The sequence below is a fragment of the Engraulis encrasicolus genome, chromosome 8 (genome assembly GCF_034702125.1).
Source record: "Engraulis encrasicolus isolate BLACKSEA-1 chromosome 8, IST_EnEncr_1.0, whole genome shotgun sequence".
Classification (NCBI taxonomy): Eukaryota; Metazoa; Chordata; class Actinopteri; order Clupeiformes; family Engraulidae; genus Engraulis; species Engraulis encrasicolus.
The window spans coordinates 31,445,469-31,461,282 of record NC_085864.1 but is presented as its reverse complement, the minus strand read 5'-3'; the positions used below and the strand labels follow the sequence as shown (position 1 = coordinate 31,461,282).

The 15,814-nt window shown below is 44.4% G+C and overlaps 1 protein-coding gene across 1 annotated transcript in view; it reads right to left on the bottom strand.

The window, feature by feature from the left end:
• dync2h1 (dynein cytoplasmic 2 heavy chain 1) overlaps positions 1-15,814 on the bottom strand; it is a 346,171-nt gene that overhangs the window by 301,797 nt on the left and 28,560 nt on the right. Inside the window, exons 20-29 of the mRNA XM_063205480.1 lie at positions 14,684-14,799; positions 14,186-14,313; positions 13,620-13,769; positions 10,597-10,802; positions 10,036-10,191; positions 9,323-9,437; positions 8,476-8,646; positions 4,541-4,699; positions 3,651-3,874; positions 2,045-2,177 (exon numbers count right to left, since the gene is read on the bottom strand). Of these exons, the coding sequence (XP_063061550.1) occupies positions 2,045-2,177; positions 3,651-3,874; positions 4,541-4,699; positions 8,476-8,646; positions 9,323-9,437; positions 10,036-10,191; positions 10,597-10,802; positions 13,620-13,769; positions 14,186-14,313; positions 14,684-14,799 (1,558 nt within the window). The remainder of the gene's footprint in view (positions 1-2,044; positions 2,178-3,650; positions 3,875-4,540; positions 4,700-8,475; positions 8,647-9,322; positions 9,438-10,035; positions 10,192-10,596; positions 10,803-13,619; positions 13,770-14,185; positions 14,314-14,683; positions 14,800-15,814) is intronic.

Genomic DNA, 15,814 nt, shown 5'->3' with positions numbered 1-15,814 from the left:
AAAAGTATATTGAATGATGACTTAGAAATGAGGGAGGACCAAGCACTTCTCCTGCAGGACAAACCCACATACCGTATACACAAACCATTTTTTACCTCACTTACACTTATGGCACCCGCATCATAGCATACTGGAAGGATGGGACAGGGCAAGTGAACTCGTTCTTTATCTCACCTCATTTACACCTAGAGCTTCCATTAGTAATGCAACCCTTCACCCCAAACATGATCCATATAACAATATCTTTATTCGACATACTTCTGTGAACCACTATCAAGTTCTGTACTTCCTTCACCGCTTAGCACCTTCACCTCCACGCGCAGCACTATGTCTCTCTGTAATGTCATAACAATGTTGTAATGATGTAGTTAAGCATTTTCAGCAAGTGAATAGGGTCGCCGGCGACCCCAGCTGGAGTAAGAGGCTACTTAATACCTGTTCACAACCCCATCAATTCATTACTCCAACATTAAAAACAAATACTGTACATTAAGGGTGCTGACAAAACAGCTCATTTTGTCTCAGTCTTGGGTGTTAAGTGTAAAAGAATCCTCACAGGCACTGAGGAAAGAGGCAGAATAGTCGACATAGATCTCCCAGAGTAGATTAAATGCTCCCTTTATCGTATCTACCAAATTCAAACAAAAGAACGGATGCATTCTCTTCATGGTCTCAATAATTAATTTGCACAATTTTAAGGGAAATGCAATTGCTTATGTACTTAAAACAGAACAGTCCTAATTGCACCCTCCCTAAGGAAACAAGCGAGGGACACTTCATCTGCATTGGCACTAATGTATGATTGTTATCAGACATTAAATTGCTCAGCGTAATTGCTTTAATGCCTCTATTTGTGTGCCATTAGAGGCTGAGAGCCCCAACCAGAGTCTCTTGCTTGGTGACAAAAAAAAGCTTTTGCTCTGACACACTGTGTGAAATTCCGTATTTCCCTGCTAAATGCCACGGTTGCTATCTAAGGTTATCTGGTGGACATGGGCTGCCACCTGATAGCTGGTGCAGGTGACAGCAGGACTTGGCTTACCCAGGCTCCGCCATAGTGGTGACGCAACGCCTTCGGCTCGGCTACACTCACTAAGGCCAGGAGCTCGTTCAGGTAGAATCTGGATCCCGCTACAGTGGGAACTTCACCCACTTTGTCGGGAACTAATCAACTTTGAGCATTTCCAACCGTTCTGGGTAGAGGCGTGTTCAAAGCAGTGACATTGTTTAAGCAGAGACGTTCTATTGGGGACTAAGAAATGTTTGGTTTAAACTTTGGCCCAGCCTGTGCTATCCTCGACCAGTAGCAAACCAAGGTAGGTGGGTCAACCATGCCGTTTAAGAATGTTAGTTGTTATGATCATGGTCAGACCAAGTCTCGAAGAGATTTGAAAGTCATCATGATGATAATCAGGCAAGACTTGGCTGTATCTTGGCCACACTAACCATCAGGCAAGTCACCTCACATGCGACCGCACCGACCACAGGTAAACGAGACACAAAGTGTCGTCTGTGTTTCTACTACTTTTAGACTCTTTGAGATCTAACTTAGACAGTTCATTTAGTGGTTTCTCTCCCTCTGGTCAACTTGCAGATGGAAGCATAATTGTCTAGAGACTAGTCTATTTCTCTACATTCAGGACGTTTATAGCCCATTACAGCACAGAAAGTGAATTCAGAAGTGCCTTCTCAAGTTAATGGACCACTCAAACAATTTTAGGGACAAAAAAAAACTGTTAATGTTGTTTTTAGGCAGCTGCATCTTCAAACTCCCTGAGCCAAACATCATTCCAATTTTATCTACAGCGCAATGCATTTTTATTTTTTTTAAATGTGGTATGCAGGGCCACTGACAGCTTTGACTAGGCCCAGGACAAAGTCATCTGAAATGCCCCCAACACTCAATACATTCAATGTAATGCGGACCCAAATTCTGGACCTCCCCCTCCCTGGGCCTGGGACAACTGACCCCTTTGCCCCCACCCCGCCGGCTTCCCTTGGCGTACACATATAACATAAAATCAGCTGGTCGGTGTCACCATACCTCCAGGAACTCGTTGAGGGACTTCTGGCAGCGCTGCAGCTGGTCCAGGATGGTGATGAGAGAGTTGCGCATGCCGGCCCGCGCCGTCAGAGACGTCACCCGACTGTCTCGCTGAACATCTGCCATGATGGACCTGGGATCGAGCGAGGGAGGGAGAGAGAGAGGAAGAAACAGTTAAGGAGAGAGAGAGACAGAGAGAGAAAGACAAAGACAGGGAAAGAGGAAAATAGGATGAAAATAGTATGAAAGTGTCGTGGAGCAAGAGAGAGAGAGAGAGAGAGAGAGAGAGAGAGAGAGAGAGAGAGAGAGAGAGAGAGAGAGAGAGAGAGAGAGAAAGAGAGAGCGTGCAAGAGAGACATAATAAAATTAATTTACCAAGTTTCCTTCGTGAATCATTTCCCTTTATTAGCTTGTCTATTTAGTGTGTTTACCCACTGGAATCATCAGCTTTATTAACACAATCGATATTTTCGCAGCGTCATAAACTATAGTTCCAGTCACAAATTCACCAAAGCAGCTGATCTACAAAGTAAATGAGCCAATCCTTAAGGGCGGGTTATGCTTCCTACTTGTGCCACAGACTGAGCTTGTCGCAGCCATGATGCAGTTAATTTTGGTTTATGCCCTGTTTTGAAGCACGGTCTGCGCGATGTCATTCCAGGCTCAAACTGCCTTCAATACAAAGAGTAACCTAAACGTGTCGGTTGTTTTTTTCGCTTCACAGACTCGACGACAATGAAAATGAAACATTACATCTTTATATCACGTGCATGTTTGATCGCACTGGCAGCCACCGTGGTAGTTTGGAACAAAGAAGTGGCTCATTTGTCGAGGACGAAGCGGAATGTTTCCTCGTCCTCGGAACCACTGTTCAACTGTCCAAATAACTTCAGCGTGGTAACTTGCAAGCGCACGTGTTGTCTTTGGTTCATGTAAATAAATGAAACGACAAAGCACGGGCAACTTATTTAATGAAGAGCTCACAGTCCGTAGACCGACGAAGGTTAGAACAAGGAAGTAGCTTGTTCTCGACTCGAGGACAGAGCAGGCTGGTCGAGAGGACCAATCAGAGACCTATTTTCGCACTTCGCGCCGTCGCTCCCTGCGTCGAGACACAATTTTGGGGAGGTGCCCCAGAGTACCTGCGTGATGGGGGGGGCTTCACTCCGTTAACTGCGCGGCTCACTGCATCACGACGCAGGGACGCTGATCTCGAGGCATAAACCACCCTTTAGAGGCAGGTAGATCGTTATTATTCATATTATTAATTTAGTTTTAGAAAATGACTTCAAGGCCCACTTGGAAGACCTACAGGGCCCACCAGTGGGGCCTATCCCATAGTTTGAGAATCACTGATTGAAATGGGAAATTAGATCTGGTGGCATGCCTACTGTAAATTCCGTAAGGGGCTGTGATTAGCTCTGGTTGTAACCAGGAAAGGTCAGAATACTTGGCCATTATGACACCCTGCCCTGCTCTCTGATTGGACAGAGACAGGGACCATGATCTGGTCCGTTCCTGAGGGTAGCTTCCATGCTGTCTTTCACATCGGAACGATAGTGCAAGGCAGCATGGGATTTCCCAGGCTACCTCCAGCTCGGCCCACCTGAAGTCCTCGTCGACCCTCTTGAAGCGCGCCTGCTCCCTGGGCAGGGCCCCGCGGCCGAAGATGGGCTCCAAGTAGACCCACTTCCTCTGGATGGAGTTGAGGTTGTGCAGGTACTCGTCCAGGTCGGCCAGCCGCGTCTCCCACAGGGACACCTTGTCCTGGAAGCCCCGGTAGTAAGGGGAGTCCTTCAGGGACTGCAGCAGGCAACGGTTGTCCCCCACCTGGGTCACACACAAACAGAACCGAGAGAAATAGAGTTGTTATTTCAAGAAACACCAAGTATCAAGTGCTTATTGTTAACATAGTGTTAACATAATTTCATTTACTTCATCAACTCATAAGTGGTTGAATGGAATATGTACAGATGACTGATAGCAGAAGAATGTCCTGAGCCTGAAATTTGGCACTTCTTGAAATAAGAATAATCCAGTAATCTAACAAGCCTGATACGAGGCTGAATGTTATCAGCACTGAGCCTGAATGCTATCAGCTCTGTCTACAACATTCCCTTTGATGCCCTCTAAGGGGGCTATAACTTTCTTCTAAACTTAGTTTTCATATCAAAAAATGGATAGATCCAAGAAGATCCTCCTATTTTTCAGTTAAAGTATATTCTGCAATTGAACCAATTCTGATATTATTCTGTTTGAAGTAACACCAGCAGTATCTGATGTCTCCACACCTGGTTGACCTATAGAGTTACTTGGGCACAATCGTTTTAAAAGTTCCAAGCATGATGAGGTTTCGACCTCTTGGTCTTCCTCAGATTCTGAATCTGAGGAAAACTAAGAGGTCGAAACGTCATCATGCTTGTCAGTGAATAAATTAAAAGAAAACAATAGCAGAAGAAAAAATCCAAAAGGAGTGTGTGAACTTTTTTTCCACACCTGGTTGACCATGTCCTTCCAGTCCTTGATGAGCTTGATGGTGGTGCTGCTGCTGTCCACGTAGTCGGTCAGGGTGAAGCTCGCTCCTGCCCCCCACAGGTCGAGCTCCCGCAGCGCCTCTCGAATGGTCACCTCAGCCTGCGCTCTGCTGTTCAGGTCCTGCCAACAGCAGAGGAGGGGGGAGTACCACACACGTCGAGAAGGATGAAGCTCAGGCAATTGTAACTTTAGGGATTCATACTGCTATCACAATAGCTACAGTTGCAGCGGAGAGAGTAGAGAAAGAGAGGTTCCATTGGCCCATTGTTTCCGGGTTCTATTATTGCAAGTGGGGGGGGTTGAGAATCCCCCTTTAGGCAGACCTGGGCAGACGTAAGGACTGTTCTATTCAATGCTAGGAGTATTATGACACACCCCTTTAGGCAGACCGGGACCTGGTCATGTTAGGTGCCCATAGCCACCTATTACATTGGCATATCTCTATATACTTAAAGAATCTCTGGTTACAGTAGAGTAGAGTAGAGTACTTCACATAATCCCGGGGGAAATTAAACTGTCTCTAACTCACATAGATACATAGATACATAGATACATAGATACATAGATACATAGATACAAGACATACACAAAGACCTAATACACATTATTGCATATGCAGTAAACATATAGCAAAAATCTGAGTATAGCAAAATGCCTTACATCAAGGAGGAGTAAGAATAGAGGTGGCACTTGACAACGAGAAGGAAACAGTTCAGGCGATGTTAACTTTAGAGATTCAAACTACAGTACTACAATAGTAGCTGAAGCTACATTAAGAATATAAGTGGCCTTTGTGGTGGCATATTCTGTGGTGGCATATTCTGTGATGACACATCAAATCAATACCTTAAATGTCACTAACAAATCTCCACATTGTTACTGATGCCTTCTCAAACTATAGCAATCAGTTGAATTGGGCGTGATTGCCCAATGGAAGGGAGTCCAGTGCACTTACTTAAATGAGGGGGAAGCTCTACATATATTGAAAAGGATACAAATCAGACGGTGATAACTTCAGGGTAGTTGCAGTAAGAATATACCTTAGAGGCATTTGTAGTGGCATATTCTGTGATGGCTGGCCAGTTGAACATGGAAGTAACAGTGGTAGTGTTACTACTGGATGTTTAAAGTAGGTAATGTTGTTATTAGTAGTAGTAGTAGTAGTAGTAGTAGTAGTAATAGAAATGAAACTGATGGCAGTGGAAGTAGTTTAGTAGAGTAGTAATAGTAAAAGCCGTAAATAGTAACAACTGTGTTGGCACAATAGTAGAAGCACTAGCAGGGTTACTGGCTGTTTGAAGTTTTGCGTGTGTGGCCAGGATTTTAATAAAAGTAGATTAAGCGCAACGCACTGCAGTGCAGTGCAGTGCAGTGGAGTGGCCGTAATGATGGTGGTGTGGGCGGTTTGGACAGCAGTGAATAATTCATAGTCAAATCTCTCCACAGCCAATTTCTCAACAGCCACTCAGCAGAGCTGCAATAAAATCCTAGAAAGTCACCACCCCGTGTGGTTTATGGCGTGTATGCGTGTATGACTAATTTATGGACTGTTTGTCCTATGTGTGTGTGTGTGTGTGTGTGTGTGTGTGTGTGTGTGTGTGTGTGTGTGTGTGTGTGTGTGTGTGTGTGTGTGTGTGTGTGTGTGTGTGTGTGTGCGTGCGTGTGTGTCTACATGAATCTACTGCAAACATCAAATGCAGCACATTATTATTTTTTCAAATAAGCACGCATACATTGGATGGGTATGCATGTTAGAAATGTGCAGGTATGTCACAGAAGTGAGTATACCCCTCACATTTTTAGGGATTTGTAAGTATATCTTTTATAAGACAACATTAAAGATATTTGACACAATGATTAGTGACCTGTTAACAACATATTATCGCTTAGTAAAATTTCACAACTTTTGTGACATACTGTATGGGCAGGTGTTTCGATGAAATGAAGAGGCCAGATATCTACAGTGTGTACGTCTATATATACACACAAGTCCTTATGCATATAATTTCAATAAATTTTAAAAAATAAACCATAATTACCTTAAGAAAAGTACCCCCCCATGAAACTTCAGAATGTTATCTGAGGTTTTGGTTTTGGTTTGGTTTGGTTTATTTATGGATATAGGAAGACAAAAAGGTATCCAAGGGATAACATGTAACACATAACATGTGGAAGGCTATTCCATAGCATAATCCCTGTATAAAAGAAAGAGCTGCGAGCTGTGCTTTTTGAAGCTGGTACATTATAGGAGTGAACACTTGCTCTTGTTCCATGGGCATGTTGAGTATGCACCATTACAATCTGGGATCTCAAGTACTTAGGGGCTATCCCATTAATAATGTTAAACATATGATTCAGGTTTAGCTGTTCAACCCTTAATTTCACAGGCAGATAGTCCACTATCTTAAAATCATTTGAAGTAACATGATACCTAGATGGTTTACCTAATATAAAACGGATCATGTTGTTCTGCATAACCTGCATTTTATTTTTTATTTTCACTGTCAGGCCACTGTACCATGCTGAACAGGCATAGTCAAAATGGCACTGCACAAGCGCTGACACAAGAAGTTTTTTAACTTTAAAATCTAATTGCCTTGTGTTACGGTACAAAAATTTCAATTTAGAAGCACTTTTATACAATAGCTTCTCTGCAATTGAATGACCAGTCAAAGTCTGATCCAGTGTTAAACCTAAATATGTAACTGTTGATTTTGTTTGTATTTCGTTACCGTTACATGTGACTTTTAACTCAGGTGCCTTTTTTATCCTATGTTTGGTACCAAATAAAATGCATTCAGTTTTCCCCATATGCAAGGACAGTCTATTGTCTAGCAGCCACTGTCTTACATTGTTCAACTCATCAGTGAGGGTGTGTTGAATCTGAGAGATGTCCCTGCCAGATACAAGTAGAGAGGAGTCATCAGCATAAAGAATGACTTTACATTTAACAGCTGCTGGCATATCATTTACATAAATAAGGAATAACAAAGGTCCTAAAATTGAACCTTGGGGCACCCCACACGATATTTGCAAGGGTTCTGACAATACCCCATCATAATCACAAATTTGATGTCTATCAGATAGGTATGATTTAAACCACTGTAATGATGTCTGGCCAAAACCCATGCATTGCAACTTAGATAAAAGAATTGAATGGTCCACTGTGTCGAATGCTTTCTGTAAATCTAATAAAACCATGCCTGTATAATTTCCATTTTCACTTTCTTGTCTGATGTAATCACATAGGTGTGTGAGGCATGTGTCGGTGGAGTAAGCAGACCTAAAACCAGATTGGAGGTCATAAAGCAAGTTGTTCTGGGTTAAGTACTTCTCCATCTGATTGAAGACCACTCTTTCTAATATTTTAGACAAAGTTGGTAGGATTGACACCGGTCTATAATTTTTAACATCAGCCCTACTACTTTTCTTGAATAGAGGGAGAACCTTGGCCCTTTTCATTTCCGTTGGAACCGTTGAGACCGTTGAGACCCTTTGCACAGTGCTTCTATTGACAATCACGCACAATCCAACGGATTGCTATAGTTTAGGAAGGCATCAATAACAACGTGGTGATTTTTAGTGACATTTAAGATGTAGTTTAATTCAATTAATGTCTCACATTCAACTTGTGTACTGAGTGAGTGACAGTGCACGTGTGTGTGTGTGCAGGCGTGCATGCGTGTGTGTGTGCGTGTGTGTGTGTGTGTGTGTGTGTGTGTGTGTGTGTGTGTGTGTGTGTGTGTGTGTGTGTGTGTGTGTGTGTGTGTGTGTGTGTGTGTGTGTGCGTGGACCATGCCATCCGACAGACAGACAGACAGACAGACAGACAGACAGACAGACAGACAGACAGACATAGACAGAGTTACAGAGAGAGAGATCATCCTTCAGGTTACCTTGAGCTCGAGGGCCTTCTCCACGATGGCGTCTGAGACGCGCAGCAGGTCCCCGAAGAGCAGCCTCTCCAGGGTGGTGCCCCGCGGCAGATCCAGCAGCCGGAACAGATCCAGCCAGTGGTCCTGGGACAGCTGCTCCCCACGCACGTACTTCAGCACAGGAACCAGGCTCTACACACATGTGAACACACACACACACACACACGTGCGCGCGCACATACACACACGCACACACATGCACATACATACACACACACACACACACACAAAGAGAAAAGCACACACACACACACACACACACGCACACACACACACACAGACATACGCACACGCATGCACGCACAAGAACACACACACACACACACACATTGATGAATGGACATGGGTAGTCACAGGGCAGAAGGTCTGAAAGTTTTATGTCTGCTGTCTTATTAGTAAACGTTAGAAACAAATATCTCATGACTGATTTTAGACAACATTTACGTAGTGACATGGCTGAAGTGTTTCAACCATGAAGCCATGTTCAAACACGTCATACTGTATACTGTGATGGGTGCAATGAAATGTTTTACCAGAGATTCTTTAAGTATATAAAGATATGCCAATGTAATAGGTTGCTATGGGCACCTAACATGACCAGGTTCCGGTCTGCCTAAAGGGGCGTGTCATAATAGGTCTGCCTAAAGGGGGATTTTACCCCCCTCCCTCTTGCAATAATAGAACCCGGAAACAATGGGCCAATGGAACCTCTCTCTCTCTACTCTCTCTGGTTTTACTATAAAACTGCTATATATCACATCTATCTTGTGAGGACAGTAAAGGATGTAGAGAGCAGACAGTGTGGTACCTTATACTTGTCCACCTCCTTCTGCAGCTTGACAGACATGGTGGTGTGCTCGTCCAACTTCCGCAGTTTGTCATGCCAGGCAAACAGGAACTCCTCAAAAACATACGTCTTACTCCTGAAATCAACAACACACACACCCACACACATAAAGTACAAGATGCATATGCACTGCACACAGAAACACACTGACATACCACAAGGTTTTCACTTCAAAAGAGAGACAGACAGAAAGTGACAGACAGAAACTGACATCCCATGACCACAGCCACAACTCATAGTTACCCATACACTGCAGAACATGTAAATATACTATAGAGACACACTACCACAAATGTCTCACTTTGAGACAGACAGAAACTAAAATCATCCCCACACAACCACACTTCCCAGTTATACGTACACATTCACATAAACACACATACAGTGCAATGTTGTGACTACAATGTAGTGACTACATAAACATTAAATAAACGAATATACACACAGGGGGGGTTATGTTGTGCCTCCCAAAAACGACATCATTCTCTAATCATGACATGAACAACCATACGTTCACACAAACACCTGTGCTTGCACACGCACACGCGCCCTCTCTCTCTCTCTCTGTCTCTGTCTCTCTCTCTCTCTCTCTCTCTCTCTCTCTCTCTCTCTCTCTCTCTCTCTCTCTCTCTCTCTCTCTCTCTCTCTCTCTCTCTCTCTCTCTCTCTCTCCACCTGAATGTGATCCAGTCCTCCTTGGCGCAGCCCTGGAAGCCCTCCTGGAACTCCTCGTAGAGGCTCCACATCTGAGAGAACTCCTCCATGTCCCTCTCCATCTCCGCAGCCTCCGAGAAGTCCGGAGCCTCCAGCTCAAAGTGCCGACAGTCCTCTCTGTTCAACAGAGTCCAATAGCCATGCATGAAAAGAGGCACACAAGACGCAGTGCAGTGTTAGAAACGGTGCATAAAGAGATGGTTCTGTATCACAGCGCTTTCGACCAGATCCAACCAGTTCAAACTAGTTTAAACCGGCTCAAATCGGTTTCGTTCAGGTCCAAAAAGTTGTGGCTCAAACCGAGTCAATCTGGTTCATACTGAATACAACTAGCTGAAACAGGTTCAGACTGCATCAAAACCATTACAACCAGATCTAACTAGCTCAAACCAGTTTACACAGGATAAAACTGGTTCAAAACAGATCAAACCTGATTTGACAGGATCAAATCGCTTAAAACTGGATCCAATCCTTTCAAAACGGCTAAAGCCAGTTCTGGTTCGAAAACACACACCAACGTACATGAGTTTGTTGCGTGTGATCTCCAGCTCTGCGAACTCCTCCCTCTTGTCCTTGATGGTCTGGACACACTTCTGCAGGGCCTCGGGGTCACCTGACTCGATGACGTCGTGGCTCGGCTTCAGCTGGTCCCAGCGAGCCCGGAACTTCTGAAGCTCCTGCAAGTACGTTTCGATGCGGCTCTCCGTGTTGGAGCGCATCACCTCCACCTGAACACACACACACACACACACACACACACACACACACGCACACACGCACACACGCACACACACACACACACACACGCACACACGCACACACACACACCACAGATAAACATAATGGATGCACAAACGCTCATGTAAATATAAAAACACACTAACATGAAATTAAGAAATTAAGAATGAACACTAGGCAGGAAACCAGTGTGTGTGTGTGTGTGTGTGTGTGTGTGTGTGTGTGTGTGTGTGTGTGTGTGTGTGTGTGTGTGTGTGTGTGTGTGTGTGTGTGTGTGTGTGTGTGTGTGTGTGTGTGTTATACAGTTGAGGACAACATTATTGACAATACTATTTTTAGATACTATTTTTCTTAGAGCGCTCACGTAAGAAGGTAGAGTTGAATTTGGGATAACCTTTTAAGAGGTGAAAGTAACAGTATCCCCCCCAGTGGGCTTGGTTCCTCTAATTGTTGTCTATTCTTGTCTTTCTCTTTCTTTCTTCTCAGCACCGCCCTGATATCCCCTACTACGCCCCCACACTATAGACATCCCCTGTGTGCTTAGGGTACAACAGGTGAAGTCCCACACGCTTTCGCAGAGCGAAACTCTGACTTCACTCTTTATGACTGTGTGCAATTGCAAGTGGGTGTAAGAGAGAGAAACCAAAAAAGAAAGGCAGAGACATAGAGAGAGAGAGAGACACAGAGAGAGAGAGAGAGAGAGAGAGAGAGAGAGAGGAAGAGAGAGAGAAGGAAAACGAGAACTACAAACACAAACAGAAAGAACAAGTAAGATCAGGAGTATAGAGTGAAAGCAGGTGTCTGGATGTGTTTTTGACATGAAGTGATAATGTGTGTAAGTCTGAGAAGCTTCATGCATTAAAGAACAACTTCCTCATGCAAACAGAGATATCCTACAGGAGTTTGAGTCTGCTGTATTCCTGTCTGTATGCGTGTTTGCATGTTTCTGTGTAGATTACACCATATACAGTGCCCTCCATAATTATTGGCACCCCTGGTTGAGATGTGTTAAAAGCCTTAAAATAAATTCAGTGTTTATTGCAGAAGAATACTGTCACACTGAAAATTGTAGGAAAATGTAGCCTTCAACTCAAATGAATTGTTAGAAAATAAAAAAATCCCTGACTAAAAAATAATTATTTTTCATTAAATCACCTGTTCCACAATTATTGGCACCCTTAACAATTCCCAGGAAATAAATATAATTGAAGCATTTCTGTCATTTCTACAGTAGTTTACAAAGTTTACCAGAGTATGTAGGAACATTTAATTAGTAATTCATCACTTCCTGTTTCCCTGGGGTATAAATATGACGTGACACAGAGGCCATTTCTCTTATCCACTCTTAAACATGGGAAAGACAAAGGAACACAGCATACAAGTGAGGCAGATGTGCGTCGACCTTCACAGGTCAGGCAGAGGCTACAAGAAGATTGCCACTCAACTGCAGCTGCCCATATCCACTGTGAGAGGAATAATTAAGAAGTTCAAAACAACTGGAACAGTGGTAAACAAGCCTGGACGAGGACCCAAGTTTATTTTGCCACCACACACAGTGAGGAGGATGGTAAGAGAAATCAAAAGATCTCCAAAGCTCACTGTTACAGAATTACAACAAATGGTAGCATCCTGGGGTCACAAAGTCTCCAAATCAACCATCAGGCGCTGTCTACACGCCAACAAGCTGTTTGGGAGGCATGCACGGAGAAAACCTTTCCTCACTCACAATCATAAACGCAAGCGTCTGGAGTTCGCCAAGCGGTATTGGGGCTTCAACTGGGACCGTGTGCTTTGGTCAGATGAGACCAAGATTGAGCTTTTTGGCAACAAACACTCTAAGTGGGTCTGGCGTACCACGAAAGATGCGCATGCTGAAAAGCACCTCATACCCACTGTGAAGTATGGGGGTGGGTCAGTGATGCTGTGGGGCTGTTTCGCTTCCAAAGGCCCTGGGAACCTTGTTAGGGTGCATGGCATCATGAATGCTTTGAAATACCAGGACATTTTAAATCAAAATCTGTTGCCCTCTGCCCGAAAGCTGAAGCTGGGTCGTCACTGGGTCTTTCAGCAAGACAATGACCCTAAAGATATGGCCAAATCTACACAGAAATGGTTCACCAGACACAAAATCAAGCTCCTCCCATGGCCATCTCAGTCCCCTGACCTCAACCCCATTGAGAACCTGTGGGGTGAGTTGAAGAGGAGAGTACAGAGGAGAGGACCCAGGTCTCTGGATGATTTAGAGAGATTCTGCAAAGAGGAATGGCTGAAGATCCCTCTTTCTGTCTTTTCCCATCTTGTGAAACATTATAGGAGAAGATTAGGTGCTGTTTTGTTGGCAAAAGGGGGTTGTACAAAATATTATTTCTTTATGTGGGATTTTTTCCCCACTGAATAAATGCACTTGTATTGAAGGTTGGATTTTTCTCTTTTTTTCCATTAAGGTCCCATATTATTTAGAAAAAAAATAAAATAATTGGAAGCTAAAAAACACATCTCAACCAGGGTTGCCAATAATTATGGAGGGCACTGTACCTGTATCGTTTGTATGTGTATGTATGATGATGCGTGCCTGCATTCTTGTGTACGTGCGTGCATGCATTCCTGTCTGTGTGCGTGCGTACGCACGCGCATTCCCCTATGTACCCGTACCCGTTGATCATTTGGAGGAGTTTGAATATGTGAATATGTGTGAACATGTTTCCGCGTGTACATACGTACACGTGTGTGTACATACATGTATGCGTGCGTGCGTGCGTGCGTGCATGCATGTGTGCATGTCTGCGTTCGTGCGTGCCCCTGCGTACCTGTTCCTTGATCATGAGCTGGTGGCTCTCCATCATGAGTGTGAACTTGTCCCACTTGGCCCTGAGGGAGCTGATGGAGTCCAGGCCTCCGCCGGCAACCGCACGTAAGAGACGGTTCTTCTCCTCCGCCTCCTGGAACTGCGGCAGGATCTGCACACACACACACACAGCATACACGCGCATACACGCGCACACAGAACGCACACAGAACGCACACACGCACACACACACACACACGCACACGCACACACACACACATACACACACGCACACACACACACACACAATAATGTAAACACATACAAATCTGCTTTTGAAATTAGATCTCATTTTTTCATTTCAAATGAACAAACTAAAAAACAGAGAGAATACAGGAAGAGAATTCACTATCTTTGATAAAAAATGTAATTATTTCAACTACTACTGAGTGAAGATTCAGGACCATTTCCAATGGTTGCGTGTAGCTCTAGAAACTCAAGCAACGTCCATAAAATAATCATCAGGATCATTATCATAAATAAAACACACAGAAAAGGCGTGGGTATGATGGGCACGTTCTCCCCCACCTCTGGCTTTTTGGCCTGCAGCTCTCCGTGCTTGACGTTGGCCTCTCCGATCTCCTCGATGCTCTCGGGCCGCACAGACAAAGCCTCCATGGCCCAGCTCAGGAAGGTGTCAATGTTCTGGGTGTGACCTGCAGGAGAGCAGGGTCGTTAGGTAAGGAGAAAGACGTGCATAAGTAGGAAGAGAAAAAATAAGAAAAAGCGGGTCAAACACATTCCCTTCCACATTTCTCCTTTTTTTCCCCAAATTCTTCGCCCAATTGCTCCACACATAAATCTCGTTACCTTATATATAACAATGACAACAAATCACTCAAACTTGAACTCTTGAACTTAAATTGACCTTTTGAGCCTACTGATTTGAATTCGATGAAAAGCGGTTGGGCTGAAAATGTCACTGGGGCGAGGAGCATGATTAAATGGAAATGCCTTGGCGTCTTGCCATGCAGTAAAAGTGAGCCATGAAGACTAGTCGTATAGGGGCCTGTAAGTAAAGGTCACCTTGTATGGACCTCCTGAGGGAGGCCAGCAGCGTGTCAAACAGCCTCTGGATCAGGTCGTCGATGGCCGCCTTCACCGGCTCACAGTTGACCGTGATGCAGTCCACCTTCTCCAAGCTGCAAGGTCACCCAAAGAAGACGACAACACATGGAGCCATTTGATAAAGCATTAACCTTACATGACACTACATAAAATAATAATATAATAATACTAATAATACCACTACTACTTCTACTACTACTAATAATAATAATGATAATAATATACGCATATTCTGCACAGCTGGACGGCTCAGATTGAAGAAATTCTCAAAATAATCACTCATCTGATTAATACAGACAGCCAACAGATGTTGAGAAGGTGTGTGTGTGTGTGTGTGTGTGTGTGTGTGTGTGTGTGTGTGTGTGTGTGTGTGTGTGTGTGTGTGTGTGTGTGTGTGTGTGTGTGTGTGTGTGAGAGAGTGTGTGAGTGTGTGAGTGTGTGTGTGTGAGAGTGTGTGAGTGCGTGCGTGTTTGTCTAATTTAAGGGTTATTGAGCTCAGGAGCTGACAGGCGGGCCATTGTGACAGATGGCTTCTGCAGGAAAGGGACAACGAAGGAGATTCGCTGTTCCCCTACACACACATACACCAACACACACACATACACCAACACACACACACACACACCCACACCCCTCTTCCACCCTCACAGAGCTGTGACCTACAGCATCAAGTGCAGGCGGGCGGCTGTCAATGCTGCTAAGTGGACAGCTGTCAGATGAGTGACACTACAGATGCCACATCAGTAGGCCCGCTGCTGCTGCTGCTGGGGACGGCACCTCAGTGACTGCCACAGAGCGCTTTAGTAGCCCAAATGTTACAACTTGTAGCACCATGCAGATACGACAACAACACTGGTTGCTTTAAAGTGCCATACACTTGTAGCCTGATAAACCAGACTAAATGTGGATGTCTAATTTAGTCTGGCCTCGATGCATAATACATGCGAAGATTGTTGATGAGAACAACCTTCCCTCAAAACCCTGCCCGCTTTGATTCAAAACACATCTTTGCGTTGTAATTGGTTTGCCAGATTCTTGGCATTCTGGCTTCATTGAATCATTATGCGAGGCCAGACCCACCCGTAGACA